Genomic DNA, 15083 nt, shown 5'->3' on the forward strand with positions numbered 1-15083 from the left:
CCAGGAGACCAATGGATCAGAATTGAAGACCCAGAAATAAAACCGCACTCTTACAGTCAGCTGATATTCGACAAAGGAACTGAAGACATACAATGGAATAAACATAGCCTCTTCAACTACTGGTGCTGGGAGAACTGGGCAGCCATACGCAGAAAACTCAAAGTAGACCCAAGCCGATCACCATGCACCAAGATCAACTCAAAATGGATCATGGCCCTCAATATCAGACCTGAATCCTTGAAATTACTGAAGGACAGAGTAGGAAAGATGCTAGAACTTACAGGCACAGGGAGGAACTTCCTGAATATAGTCCCAGGGGCACAACAAATAGGGGAGAGACTCGACAAATGGGACTACTACAAATTAAAAAGTTTCTGCACAGCTAAGGACATAGCCACCAAAATAGAAAGACAGCCAACCATATGGGAAAGGATATTTACCAGCACAGCAACAGATAAGGCCTAATATCTGTCATCTACAGAGAACTCAAAAAACTAAGCCCCTCCAAGCCCAATAAACCAATTAGGAAATGGGCAAAGGAGATAAAGAGAGACTTCACAAGAGAAGAAATAAAAATGGCAAAGAAACACATGAGGAAATGTTCAACATCCCTGGTAGTAAAGGAAATGCAAATAAAAACAACCCTGAGATACCACTTTACTCCAGTTAGAATGGCCTATACTCTGAACTCAGGCAACAACAAATGCTGGAGGAGGTGTGGGGAAAGAAGAACCCTTCTCCATTGTTGGTGGGAGTACAAATTAGTACAACCACTTTGGAGAACAGTATGGAAGTTTCTCAAAAAGCTCAATATAGACCTACCCTATGACCCAGCCATACCACTCCTAGGCATCTATCCTGAACAACAGGTACCAAGATACCAAAAAGACATTTGTACTTCCATGTTTATCGCGGCACAATTCACAATAGCCAAAATATGGAAACAACCCAGATGCCCCTCCACAGATGAATGGATCCAAAAAATATGGCACCTATACACAATGGAATACTACATAGCGATTAGGAATGGTGAAATATTGTTATTCGCAGGGAAATGGTCAGAACTCGAACAAACAATGTTGAGCGAGACAAGCCTAGAACACAGAAAACAAAGGGGCATGATCTCCCTGATATATGACTGTTAAGATGGGGTGACGGAGAGACAGTAGAGACCAGGTCTGTGAAACCAAAAACTGCTTGTCAAATGGTATTTCCCACAGGATTGGGTCAGCGACCCAACATTATGTAACTAAAACCAAACAACTACTCAACATATAAAGGTCAAAAATTGACCTCTCAGTGGAATACAACAGCTCAAAAGCTATGTATGTACGTTCTTATAAGACTACTGTCGACATATTGTCTAATGTCGACATTACATTTAAAGTCCTAGGCGAATTTTCTTTGGCGTAGGCCACGTGGCTACTGTATATGTTCTTGGTACATTGGGTATTGTATATATGTCTGCCTGACCTAGGGAAGGGAAAGAAAAACAGGGTGTAAGATATCACAAGAAATGTACACACTGCCCTACTATGTAACTGTACCCTTTATGCACAACACCTTATCAAAAAATTTTTGTTTAATTAATAAATACATTTTTTAAAAAAAGAAATTTCAAAAACAAACATCTGAAATTCCCATGCATGCACTATACAACTCAGCTGATGGGGAAAGTGCAGTCAGTCCCACATGATAGTTGTGCTTAAGTCATTGTGTGATCTGCTGTGTTACCCTGCCCTTAATTTTGTGAAAATATGCCTCCCACAAAGCCCACAGTGCCTAACAAGCAAGGTAAACATTACAGTAACCCTCCCAACCTCTAAAGGCATGTAATGTGATAAAGTAAAACATATAGATTGTTGAAAGTCAGCATGCCTTTAGCAGAAGTTGGGTGACATGGGGAAAATGAACCAAGACCCACAGTCCGGTGCCACACACTGTGAACCCTGGCTTTCCTCAATGGCAGCCTTCTTGGAGCCATGTCACATGGATACAAAAGGCCTATGGCAAAATATTAAAATGTTTTCAACATTCTCTGTATAATAGCTTCTAACATCCATATGGTATCTAGTACTTAAAAAAAACAACTCTTCCTCGGATTCCCTTCTCTCCTCCTTCCCTTCCTCTATAATTCATGCTCAGTACTGGCATAGGACCCCCGGCCTCACAGCTGAACACATAACCCACTACTGGGCTGTGCTTGTGCCACATTCCATGACTGAACCCTTGGTTCCAACTAGCAAACACAGGTTGAGTCCATCCCAGGTTCCAAGCACAGGATGGGACCACGACAGCTGAGACCACAAATCTTGGAGATGAATGCCTGAGCATTCATGCATCAGACCCACCCCCTTGACTTTCTGCATCAAGACAGCAGTTATCAACGTCTTTTGAGCTGCACTTGAACTGAAAGAAAATAATGCCTAAAAAATAAGACCGAGTTAGATTAACCATTACTTCATAAGTTAGGAATCATTTGTGGAATCCATTTGAAAGCCCAGAAATACAAGAAGTCTAAATCAGTCTTAACCCAAATTCAATGCCTTACTGAGCAGCAGCACAGGCTGCCAACCTCACAAAGCAGCCACGCTGACTCTTCTTCCTCACTGTCCTCCCTAGGAGCCTAAAACAAAGCTTATACAGACCACAGACCTCACTGGCATGTGCCTTGCTTTTGAAATCTGCTACTTTAAGCCCTATAAAGAAGTTACAAAATTCTTCAAAGGGATGCCTTCGTTCATCTGGTGACCTACTGCAAAGTGTTTAAAAAGTGTTTGTTCTGTTTTTATTCAGTAAGATTCTGTACAAATAAAGGAAGGTGCAGAAAAGGAATATTCTTTTCCTTAACAAAACTCTCCATGTGGATTGTTTCCCCTGGTGTTTTTTTGTTTGTTTGTTTTTGTTTTTTGTTTTTTGTTTTTTTTTGGCCAGTCCTGAGGCTTGGACTCAGGGCCTGAGCACTGTCCCTGGCTTCTTTTTTGCTCAAGGCTAGCACTCTGCCACTTGAGCCACAGCGCCACTTCTGGCCATTTTCTGTATATGTGGTGCTGAGGAATCGAACCCAGGGCCTCATGTATATGAGGCAGGCACTCTTGCCACTAGGCCATATCCCCAGCCCCTCCCCTGGTGTTATTCAACCAGAAAGGTGTCTCCTATTGTGAATGGAAACACTGTGATAATGAATGCCGGGGCAAAGGTAAAGTGCCGGGGTAAGAAGACAGTCTGGGCCCTGAAAGGCTATGGATGCCCACACACCAACAACCCCACCACTGCCACCTCTGTGGATCTGTGGCTCATCTGAGCCACCTAAACTGATCCCATAGGCCTCGTCCTCCTGGGAACAGAGCCTCTGACCCCAGAGCCTTGCCCACAGAACCTCTCAACAGTCTTCCTCAGACACCAACACCACCAGCTTCCCCTCTCTAGAAAAGACACCTCACTGGAATCTGTCTCTCTGGGGTGTGGTTCGACACCCAACGTCTGCTCTTGCCCATGTCAGACCACAGCTGCTCTGTTAAGCAGAAAGTACCAGTGGGACTGGACATGGATTAAATTGTGGACAAGTCTCACAAGTCAGTATTCATTGTTTTTGTTTTTTTTTTTTGGCCAGTCCTGGGCCTTGGACTCAGGGCCTGAGCACTGTCCCTGGCTTCTTCCTGCTCAAGGCTAGCACTCTGCCACTTGAGCCACAGCGCCGCTTCTGGCCGTTTTCTGTATATGTGGTGCTGGGGAATCGAACCGAGGGCCTCGTGTATCCGAGGCAGGCACTCTTGCCACTAGGCTATATCCCCAGCCCAACAAGTCAGTATTCATTGAACACAATGATAGCCTCGAGTCCTCTCACTGAATTCAGAAGGTTTTATAAGTCAAACACTTAAGTTAACAAGCCTTACAAACAACGATCATAGTTCAAAGCAGGCATGGTGACATACACCTATAATCCCAACCCTAAGGAGACTGAGTCAAGAGGATTAAGACTTCTAGGTCAGTCTAAGTAAGTTATATAGCAAGATTCTGTCTAGAGCAAACTACCAAAATCATAGCTGGCGAGCATGACATGTGTGCACAGAGTATATTTCAAGTGTGTGGAGGGTATTACATGAGTGTACGGGGCACATTCTATATATAGAATAAATTTCATGTATGTACGCAGTGTGTGGAATGCATTGCATGTGTGCGGGGCATGTTACGTGTGTGTGGAGGACATATCATGCGTGTGGAGTGCATCACACGTGTGTGGAGTACATTATATGCATGTATAGAGGACATTATATGTGTGCCTAAAGTACCTTATATGCATGTATGGAAATATCACAGTGAGACTCCTTTGCACAATTAATACACACTAACAAAAGCTTTAGTGGGAAAAAAAACACTTTTGTTTTACAAACCTTAGATGTTCTTTCAGATAACAGAACCTCTTGAAGACTTAGGCTGTGAGAGCCTCTCTTCCCAGCCTTCTACCCACACCCATTGACATCTTCAAATCACCTCTGTCAGAGCAGTGAGCTGTATCCCTGGAGAAACTGCTGGCCCAGCAACTGCCTCACACAGTGCACCCGTATGACACGTGGCCATGTGACAGGAGCCCTTCATACAACTGTGAGTGATAACATACCGCTAGGACAGACTGAAAGCGGGCCCAGGATGGGAATCTGCCTTGTTCTCATAACTCCACATTGCTCCCACGGCCCACTGACCACCCTTCCTGGGAACCCCTCTCGAAAATCTCTCCTCGAGTTATTCTCAGTAAAACTTTGCCTCCAATCTTGTCTGAAAGTGCACTGCCTGCCACAGCTGCAAGGACATTATACAGTCTGCTACAGCTACCAAGGTATTCAAAGAAGATCTCATCTTCGGATGCATGAAACTCTAGCCGCCACCACCCCTGCCCGCCCCTTGGCTCTCTGGCCCTGCTTGGTGTTCCATGGAGTCCCTCTGCAGCCATGATAAAGCCTGCTATGGTCTGCTGAGGTCTCTGCCTTCTTTCTCTCCTTTCATCTGCTTGGTGTCTCCTAATACCCATGACTCAGCTTAACATCCCACAAGATAGCCAAAGATCAAAGTACAAAACTTTGCATATACTAATGTGAATTCATGTGGCCAAACATCAAGGTTTAAGGGTATTATCGAGGACAATAAAAATTAACATTGAAGTTCATAGCAATTATGAATTTTATCATAATATATTTGTCACTGTTAAACACTTTAAGCTCAAAATGTAACCACTGATACACAGCCCACACACTTACTTTGTTTTGACAAATTTGATGGATGGGCCGGGAGTGGGCTTCTGTTATCACCGCAGCACTGCAGCCCACATTGAGGTCGAAAACTTCCAAAGTCCTGTCTCTACCGGCTGTCAGCACCAAGTCTGCAGCAATCCAATTAGGGGCTATGCTCACAGGTATGTTCTGGGTCACAGAGTTTCGTCTACTTTACACATAAAACTTACTGGGACATTTTGAGACTCAGAAATACATTATCAGGGAAGAATTCTGATGTTCCACCAAAAAAGGAGGGCTGCCCAGGGCAAGGGAGATGATGGTGCGGGTGGGCTGAGGGGCCACAGGAAGACAAGAGAAGATGGTGAAGGATGTCTTAAGGTGGCCAATCAGGTGTTCTACTCCTAGATATATGGACTGTGAGTGACCCATTGACCAGCAGGTGAAATACAGGTAGCCTGAGCTACGATCAGACAACTAAGCCAAGCCCAACTGCCAAGGTCCATCGTGAGACACACCATTAGGCAAATTTTATTAACTGCTACTGCTAGGATTTCTGCCTGTCCACAGAGATGGCGTAACTTCACGTAATCCAGGGATGCCCACAGCATGGGTGGTGATTAAGAAAATGTGCTAAATTCCTAGGCACTGTTTAGTGAAGTGCAGCCCAAAAATGTCTGTCAGACAGCCCTGCTGCGTGTCATAACAAGCCCTTAGGTTTCCTTCCTTGGGAACATTTTTCACAACTGAAATTATTTCATGTGTGATTGCTGTAATGAGCTCCATGGAAAGAATGATCCATGACTCCTGACACCAGCATAGTCACAGCACCTGGAGCTTCTCAGGGCCTTGGTGAGAGGAAAAGGCCAAGTGTGAGACACAGGGGAAGACTGGAGAAAGGATACAAGAGTAAAAGTCGTTCACTGCTGACAAGGTGGTCACATTTGCTGAGCCTGTCATGGAGCGGCAGAACACGGCCTTGCACCAGCTCTTCGGTTTATACCTGGAAGGAAAAATGAAGGCCATCAGTTTTGCTGCTTCTGACTGTAGCTAAACATCCCACCTCCTATAAGAAAATAAAAATGCAAAAAGGGCTTCACATCACTTAGCAAGTTATATTTTATAATACTGCTCTAGTAGATAACCAACCAGCTATATAGGACCTGTATTTTCATTAACATCTCAGTCCTACTTCTAAAGGGTAACCTAAGTATGTTTATTAAGTGTCTATATGGTCTTAAGTCCTATAAATAATCTCCTAAAGGAGAGTCAGCAGGAAGCAGTGGAGTAAGATGGACCAGACTAGCGGGGGCACAGCAAGGGAAGGGGAGGCAACAATCATGGCAAAGAGACAAATGTGTGCAGTGTGGCAGCTGGGGAGGAAGGAGAACAAAGACCACCATGAGGTGCTTGGCTCTGTGCACAGGGCAGGGACATGTGTGTGCTGCTAAACCTTCGATCAGAACTCAGCACTGGGAAGACCGAAGGAAAGCAGAACAACCTGCCTTTTCATCTCATCTCTGTGAGAGTCAAGGTGAATCTTCAGTAGCCGGAGATCAGGGCCAGATGCTACCAGCATGAAAGTGTCCATGTAGTAGAACTGCGCAGACGGGACTGGCTTAGGAAACATGTCTCTGCCCTGGAAGAAGAACGGCCATTACTGCTCTGCAACAAGCCTGCAGACCAGGGTTCCTGCCTGCCCCAGGTGGAAAACCCTTTGTTAGGGGGCCAGGAGTTTGGCCTAGTAGTAGTTTGCTTGCCTAGCATGCATGAAGCCCTGGGGTTGATTCCTCAGTACTATATAAACAGGAAAGGCTGGAAGTGATGCTGTGGCTCAAATATTAAAGTGCTAGCCTTGAGCAAAAGAAGCTTAGGGACAGTGCCCAGGTCCTGAATTCAAGCCGTAGGACTGGCAAAAAAAAGAAAAGAAAACCCTTTGTTAGAACTGATAGTATTGTTTTGGCTCACTAAAATGGAAAGGAGTTACATGGTTACATTTAACTGTAATCTGCCACCTATAAACACCAACATGAAAAGAAAGCTGAAATTCTGAAGAAAATAACATATTAAATGCATGGGTTTTTATTAGGATTGAAATTTAAAATGTACTTTGAAGCATAGGTCTGGTGTCTACTGTCACCCTTCCATGCTATGCATGCACACATGCATGCATGTGAGTGCATGACAAACTGCCCAGTTCATGAGCACGTTCCACTGCTCTGAAGCAAGCGCCCCCTTAAGTCCTTCCTAGTCTCCTGGTGAAGGCTGGAAGGGACCTGAGGAGGTGCTCACGGGAAAGCATGACCACAGATCAAGACCACTGAGCTGCTGGCCCAGTATCACTGCCCACCCCAGAGGCAACTATACCCCAGTACCAAAAGCAGTACGAGCTCCGCCCTGCAGGCTGACCACACCCGCAGGGTCCGATCCTGGGCTGTGGAGAGCAGCCACCTCCTGTCCTGGCTCCAGCAGACAGTGCTCACTGCTCCATTGTGACCTGAGGACAGAGGCAAGAGGGAAGAGTCCAGAGGGTTGCCTGGAGGCACCCTTCCAGGACACATAAGCTGCCTCCGCAAGGAGAAGGCCAGCATCACTGTCCAAAAAAGGGAGACAGCCCTTACTGTGGTGTCACATGACACCTATCTATCTGGGAGTCAGAGGACACCTCAAGTTAAAGCTCAGCAACACAAGTCCTAAGGCAGAATTTTCTAAACCCTCCTATTCTTAAATGAAGTCCAAATCCATACACACCCACACACCGGTGATTATGAGTGTTTAAGAAAGCACTATAAAAATACTGTGATGTAAAAAAGAGGACTTTGTGACCATTGTTATGTATGTTAGTAGGGAAGAAAATGCCAAAGTGCTTCACTGTGCACACGCAGAGCCGACCACCTGTGGTACACACTAAGGAGTGCCGTGTGGCAACGGCGAGGGGCAGCTTGAATCACAGTTCCTGCAGAAGCACACACCTCCAGAGCTGGGCTGTAGGCACCCATGGAAGGACCCCTGGCAGTCAGTGTATTCGGGTGCCACCAAAGCTTTGTGATCTGACCTCACTCTCTCCACACCCAGGACTGGTTGGGGACCCTCTGCCTCTGGGTTCCTGACCTGACCTGACTCCTCAGAGCCTGTCAGAAAGGGCTCAGGCAAGGGAGTCATGAGAGCCAGTCACTTCAGGCGAGTGCCATCTGACTGCCCTGAGAAGCAGAGAAGCGGAGAAGGCTGGAGTACAGACTGCCTGGAGGAGAGGACCACAGCACAGACTGGGAGCACAGACTGCCTGGAAGAGTAGTCTCTGCAAGCTGGTCCTGGAGGGCCAGGTAGATGGAAGCAGAGCCTAGAGGGAGCTCGGTGGTGAGCAGGCACCCCCAGGGTAGCCCACCGTGACTGTGACTCACACCACCCACCTCTGTACACTTGTACCAAAAACATACTGCAAGGAGCCAGACTCAGGAAATCCAGCCAAGCCTTTGCTTCAGGTGAGCTCCAGACACAAATTACATACTTCCACAGAGCATACTGAATTGCTAGCCCCCATATTTTATTGGCAAGAACGCCACCAAAATAAAAATGGAACCTATGACATCAATCAAACACAGTAAAAATTTGCTGAGCAGAAAAGCAGATGAAATAGCTTTGCTGCCCTCTTGTGTTAAGTTCTGGTAGTATTAAGATACACTCCTCACTGCTGCTGGTGGGGAAGCAGCCCTGGTGGCTGGTGACAGAGAGCCCTGATGGCTGCAGGGGAGGGACCACATCTGCCGACAGGCCACTGAGCTTCTGCTCCCAGGGAGCAGTCCTGGCCCCGCACCTGTGGTACCACTCCAACATCTGACTTCCAAGTCACTTTCCTACCTCCTGTGCAGCTCACCTCCCTCCAATACCAAAGAAGGGTGTTCAGACCACCCCAGTCACAGGTGCCATAGCCAGCCGGCATCACAAAGAGAGGAGGGAGGGAGGTTACTGCAGAGAAAAACGCCTGAGTCTGGAGGAGGCCTCTGATCACCCATCCATCCGTGGCAGAGGCATCACTACCAACCCACAAGAGACTTGATCATGAGAACAAGTGCATGTGCTGGCAAGGTAGAATTGGGAGGCTCCCACTGTTCCACTCTCTAGTGAGGTGCTGTGACACCAATCATGTCCAAACTTGAGCTCCATGGCTGCTAAACAGGGGAACACACAAAGTGAGATTGCATTACCATGACAACAGAGTAGGCTCCCAAACAAAAATGGAGAAAGTGCCCTAAAGACAAGTTTAAGCCCCCACTCTGCTCCTTGATTCAGGGGCAGCCCTTTTCCAATATAAGATGCATGCATAAGCCTGCACTCTGTAAATGGCCATTTGTGTAACATCAGCAAGAGTCACATGCCCAGAGTCACATGCCCCCCACCTGTGAGGTGACTGGTAAGCACTAAGGAACCACAGACTGCAGGGAGGTTCAAGGCCAGAGGCCAGGTGAGATGAGGAAGACAGGGACTCAGACAGGGCTAAGGCGGCTCCTGGTTATGAGGGGAAGGCACTCTGCCACGGACCATCTCAGAGGAGAGACCAAAGCTCCTCTGAGAGCTTTCAGGGGAGGCAGGCAGCCAGGCTCTGCCTAGCAGGGGCCACCTGGACACTACAGGGAGCCTGAGATAGACTCCACAGCTCAGGCTGAGCCCAAACCCAGACAGGTGGGCAGCTGCGCAGCACTGCTTCCCGGCTTGATCCCGCTCCTGACATCATACTTCCCAACCCTCATGCTGGCCAGGCAGAGCGTATAAAGCAGATAACCTACAAAAGGACCTTTCTCTTTGTGTTCAGTAAAATATCTATGAGCCATAGGTACTATTCAGAAGCTAATGAGGTGCTGTCATATTATTTTCATTTAGAACTGAGAACTCCATGTGTCAGAGTTATATTATAAGCTAGGTCCTTAACATTGTTGCTCACATCTCAACTCTACCTTCTTAAAAATGATTCATCTTGTTACACTTATAAACATGTCTGTTGCCAACCCTACTATATTTCAAAATAATTTTCAATTACATCTTTTGTTTAAGTTAATTAAACATATTTGTCTTCCTTTATCACCAAAACCCACAAACATTGTGGCTCTTGCTGAAAAAGCAGCTGTAATTTTTGTCTCACGGACAGTATGCACTCTGTGGGCATGGATCTGTTGTGTGGGACTGGGCCTGGTGAAATGTGGTTCATTCTTCCATCATTCCACTCCCCCAGCCAAGCCTCAGCCAAACCCCATGTCTACAAGGAGACCAGAGTGCAATCGTCAGCTGACACAATTACCAACAAAGCCATCCTTAAGATTAAGACACATTTTACCTGACAGCGCAGCTGGGGTTCCCTTAAGGCTGGCATCAAAGACCAGGGAAAGATGGTTGGCTAAGGCACAGGCCAACCGCTGTCCGTCTCCTGTTTGAAAACAAAAACACTTCCTATGAAATCCCAGGGCATGGAAATCCCACTGGTAAGTTAACAGATACGTTGCAGTGCTTTTAGGAAACCTAATGTTCATTTTTTCAGGGAGTGAAAAATCAGAAATGGCAAGTGGCAAGACTCGCCCGTCCCTTTACAGACCCCCCCCTCCTGCACGGCAGGCTCATGGGGGACCGGGCCCCTCACAGAGACCCTGTACCATCTCTCCACAGCCTATGAGAGAGGCTCCACCACAGCTGTCGCAATCCTTTGCTCACAGAAGAGGAAGAGAAAGAACAGAGCTGAGCTGCCCACTCAGCTGTGGGTCTGGGAATCGGGGTCCTTCTATACAGGACACCCCAAACCCCATCTCAGACCTGCACTCACGTCCACGGGCCAGCTAAACAATACTTAGCCATGCGCTTGTGTTGAAACTTTTCACCAACCAGAGCAAAAATATCCATAATACTCAATGATGCTTGAGGAGAGACACCCACCCAACAAATGTCCTCATCTATCTAACTCTCAACAGCGCTCAGTCAAAGTCAAAATTTGTCAAGTCAAAATTCTTTGGCTAAAATTACATGAAAAACAAAGGGGACTTGAGCAGCATTGTAAGTCGTGATGCCTGGGGGCCAGCCACTGAATACACTTTGAACTTGGCAAAGGCATCATCTGACAGTGTGGCTCAGGGGGCAATGTATGCAGGCCCGTGCTGTAGACAGAGGCACGGTGCGCCTGCCGGCAGATCTCACTTCAAGAACAGGGTCCCAGTCTGGGCTGCCTACATGAAACTGCAGGTACCCTCACACTGCCCCTCACTCCTTCAAACATTAAGAAAAACCACTGCAGGCCCACCGAAGAGGCCCAGGATGGCAGCAGAATACACACTTGAAACACCAGCCAGCAGTGGGACCAAAGAGGCTGACGTCAGGAGTGCACAGGCCACCAGCGAGGCCTCCCTGTGAGTCTGTGAGCCGGCCATGCAAAGCCCTCCAGCCAGGCCCCCGTGGGTGGAGGGGCACACGGCAGGCACGTGAGGCCAGCAAAGGAGTGAGGTGCTCTGCCCCTACCCTGGCTGCCATCAAGTACAGCTCACTCAGGACTTCAGGTCTAAGAGTTTTAAAACAGATTCTCAAGGCAGTGGGCAGTAGTAAGGTGGCAAGTAGTGGGCAGTGGCCAGAGTAAGATGGCAATGAAAAGGAGACACACCCCTGGGGTGCGGCCTACCTGAGTACTGGATCCAGCTCACAGCCACCGGCTCCGGGGCCACCGCCACCTGCCTGCTGGGTCTGCATGGCACAGGACCCTCCAAAGGGTAGCCCTCACTTCAAGGAAGATCACAGGGAGTAAATACCAATGAGTACTTACAAAGATTAGAAATGAAAAGTTAGCTAGAAATGAAGTGGATTTCCCACTCACTACATGGATGATTTCACTGCAGTATGCCTGAAATTCTACCAGACTCCCATTCAAAATCACAGGGACTCACTTTAAAATATTCATGTTCGATGTTGACAAAGATGTGATTAGGTGCGTCATGAAACACATACAGTGGCTCACACTTGTAATCCTAGCTACTTAGGAGATTGGGATTGTTAGGATCACAGTTGGAGGCCAGTCCAAGAAGAAAAGGTTCAGGAGGGTACCTCCTCAATAAATAACTAGATTCAGAAATGTGAAACTGTTATCCTAGCTGTTGGCAATCCTAACAACAGGTGAAAAACACAGCCAAGAAAAAAATCACCAGCAGACAACAGGGCTGAGCAATGAGGATGTTTCTGCATAGCAAGTGTGAAAACAAGAGTTCAAACCCAAGTACCACCAAGAGTTTAGAAGGCTAGGCAGGGTGGCTCACACCTCTAATCTCAACTACTCAGGAGGGGAAGGCAAGAGGACACTGCTCCGGAGCAATGCCAGGTAAAACCCTAAGACTCTATCTCAACAAACACTAAAAAAGCAAAAGGACTAGGGGCGTCTTCAAATGGCAGACCATTTGCCTAGTAAGTGGGAGGCCTTGAATTCAAACCCCAGCAGAGAGAAAAATAAATAGAGTCCAGAGTTGCCCCATGGTGCCTTGTGTTACATCAGAGTGCAGGACACTCTCATCAGACTTGGGTGCATTTTGTTGTAAGTGAAAGTAGAAAAGCAGAAAATGTGGTAACCATGTACAATGGTTAAAGAACAAGACTGTCATTTACAGTGAAAATCCCACAGCGTCTGCGGCAGCGTCTGGAGCCTGGCCCTGCTGGACAGAGGCAGACTTCATGGCCATCCGAGTAGCACTGGCACTGCACAAGGCCTTCCTGCTGTTGCCTAAGAGGCACCAATGACCATTTGTCAGTTCTTTTGTACAACTAAATTTTAACAAAAAAATAAATGTTTCAAAGTTTTTAAGGTGGGAATAATGGCAATATTATTAACAGGAGACTATCAAATGACATTTGTGTAATTACTTATATTTGTGCAGACTTATACCTGTGTAAAAAAAATTCAGTTAAAACATTTTAAGAGTCAGCTTTGGCCAGCACTGGAACTTCAACTCAAAGCTTTGTAATTGCTCAGTTGGCTGGAACTCTATCACTTGAGCCATGTCTCCAGCCTGGCTTTTTCCTAGTTATTTTGGAGACAGAGTCTCTCAGACTTTTCTGTCACACCTGGCTTCTACCCATAATCCTCTGGATTACAGGTATGAGCCACCAGTGCCTGGATTAACGATCTTTCCAAGTTATTTCAAATTTACTTCAAATGGATAAATTAGATAACATACCATTTGTAGTTGTTCTTGCATTTTGAAAATTTTTTGCCATCATGCTTGATGTTAGTCTTTGGTGAAAACATGGTTACACTGTGGAAAGAAAACTCGTATGATCCTCAAAGACCCCACATTTCTTAAAATCTTTACACTGCATAGGGCAAGACCACACGTTCACATCTGCACAAATGGTTTTAGCTGCCTCCTGCTCCTCCCTGCTCCCATCTCACCTCAGTGATGTCACTGTCTCCTCCTCAGCTGTCCTGTCAAAAGTCCTGTCACATTCAAAGCCCCAGGGCAGCACTTGGGGCCACCACAGTGTGGCGGCTGCCCACACTCCCAACATGCCTTATACAGTGGGCCCTGGCAGTCCACCCTTAACCGTGCAGATGCCAATAACCACCGAGCCAGCCTCGGTTATACTCGGTTTTTCTGAGGCATGAAATTTGAAATATATCATTTACTCGCTCATCTCTCCATTCATTATCCCTCTTCTCTATTCATCCATCCATCATACCTCTTTCCACCTATCATCCATCTCTCTATTTATCTGTCCTTCTCAACATCCATCCATCCATCCATCAGAGCCTTATAAGTGGGTCAGAGGTGCCAAGTGCTTACTCAGGCATGGGGCTTCACAGAACAGACAATAAGTAAAGCACAATCATGCTTGTCACTGGTCAGGCCAGCAGAAAGAATGAGGTAGAAAAGGGCCAGCAGCAGTACTGGAACTGTGGTCATACACAACAGCCTGGAACGGAGCCCTGGAGAAAGCTCAAGCCAGCATCTAGGGCTGAGGTGGAAGTAGGAGAGGGTGGAGAAGGGTGAGAGGTGGAAGAACTAACATGGGGGCTAGAGAGCCGCCAGAGGCCGCTGTGCCACTGGCGTGCACAGTCACCATGCAATGCATTGGCGTGCTCTGAGCCACCAGAGGGCGCTTTGCCATCCTATCAGCTTGCAGGGACCCAGAGAGGGCTTCAGGGTAACACAGACATTTCTGACCACTATGGGATTCATAACTACAGAGTCTAGATTTGAGGTAAGAAAAAGACATTTTAAAAATATTCATTTGGAAGGAAAAGGCTCATGTAGAACTGGGAAATATAGGGAGACGTTGCTGTAGTTTCTCTATGGATCGTGCTGCTATTATTTCTTCTGTTAAGTCTCATGATCAAACACACTACCTTAGGTCTTGAATATCTGACCTCAAAGCAAAGCTGTACTCTAAGAAAGGGCATGGGGGCTGGGCTCCGGTGGGTTACATCATTTTAAGCATCACCATTGTCTCCTACATGCCACCAGCTTCTTACCTAGCACAGGGAGGTAAGAACCAACAAGCTCACAGGCTGGTGTGAGGCCCAGGGTGCAGTGAAGTCAACAGACGTTTGCTGCTGCAGTCTGTACCCAGTGGTGACCCTGTGCTGTGAAGGAGGTACTCACCATGGTGCTGATGCGTAGCCAGATGACCTGACTTTAGTGTGGAACACTAGAGGCCGGTCCTCCACAACTCTCTGCTTAGCTGTGTGAGATCAACATTACAAATCAACAACAGAACAGTCTCTTAAAAACATATTCACTAAAATGTGACTCCACGTCAAAGTCAAACCAACCAACACCAGCCAAAGAAGATGAGATCAAGAGGGGCAAGCCACAAGAAAACAACATAAATGCTCTTGTC

At 46.9% G+C, this 15083-nt stretch overlaps 1 protein-coding gene across 1 annotated transcript in view; it reads right to left on the bottom strand.

Moving 5' to 3' along the window:
* LOC125344996 (WD repeat-containing protein 27-like) overlaps positions 1-15083 on the bottom strand; it is a 121243-nt gene that overhangs the window by 81514 nt on the left and 24646 nt on the right. The window contains exons 15-22 of the mRNA XM_048337253.1: positions 14846-14924; positions 13421-13498; positions 11881-11978; positions 10558-10647; positions 7604-7725; positions 6734-6867; positions 6134-6231; positions 5256-5377 (exon numbers count right to left, since the gene is read on the bottom strand). Of these exons, the coding sequence (XP_048193210.1) occupies positions 5256-5377; positions 6134-6231; positions 6734-6867; positions 7604-7725; positions 10558-10647; positions 11881-11978; positions 13421-13498; positions 14846-14924 (821 nt within the window). The remainder of the gene's footprint in view (positions 1-5255; positions 5378-6133; positions 6232-6733; positions 6868-7603; positions 7726-10557; positions 10648-11880; positions 11979-13420; positions 13499-14845; positions 14925-15083) is intronic.

Source organism: Perognathus longimembris, unplaced genomic scaffold, assembly GCF_023159225.1.
Source record: "Perognathus longimembris pacificus isolate PPM17 unplaced genomic scaffold, ASM2315922v1 HiC_scaffold_5093, whole genome shotgun sequence".
Classification (NCBI taxonomy): Eukaryota; Metazoa; Chordata; class Mammalia; order Rodentia; family Heteromyidae; genus Perognathus; species Perognathus longimembris.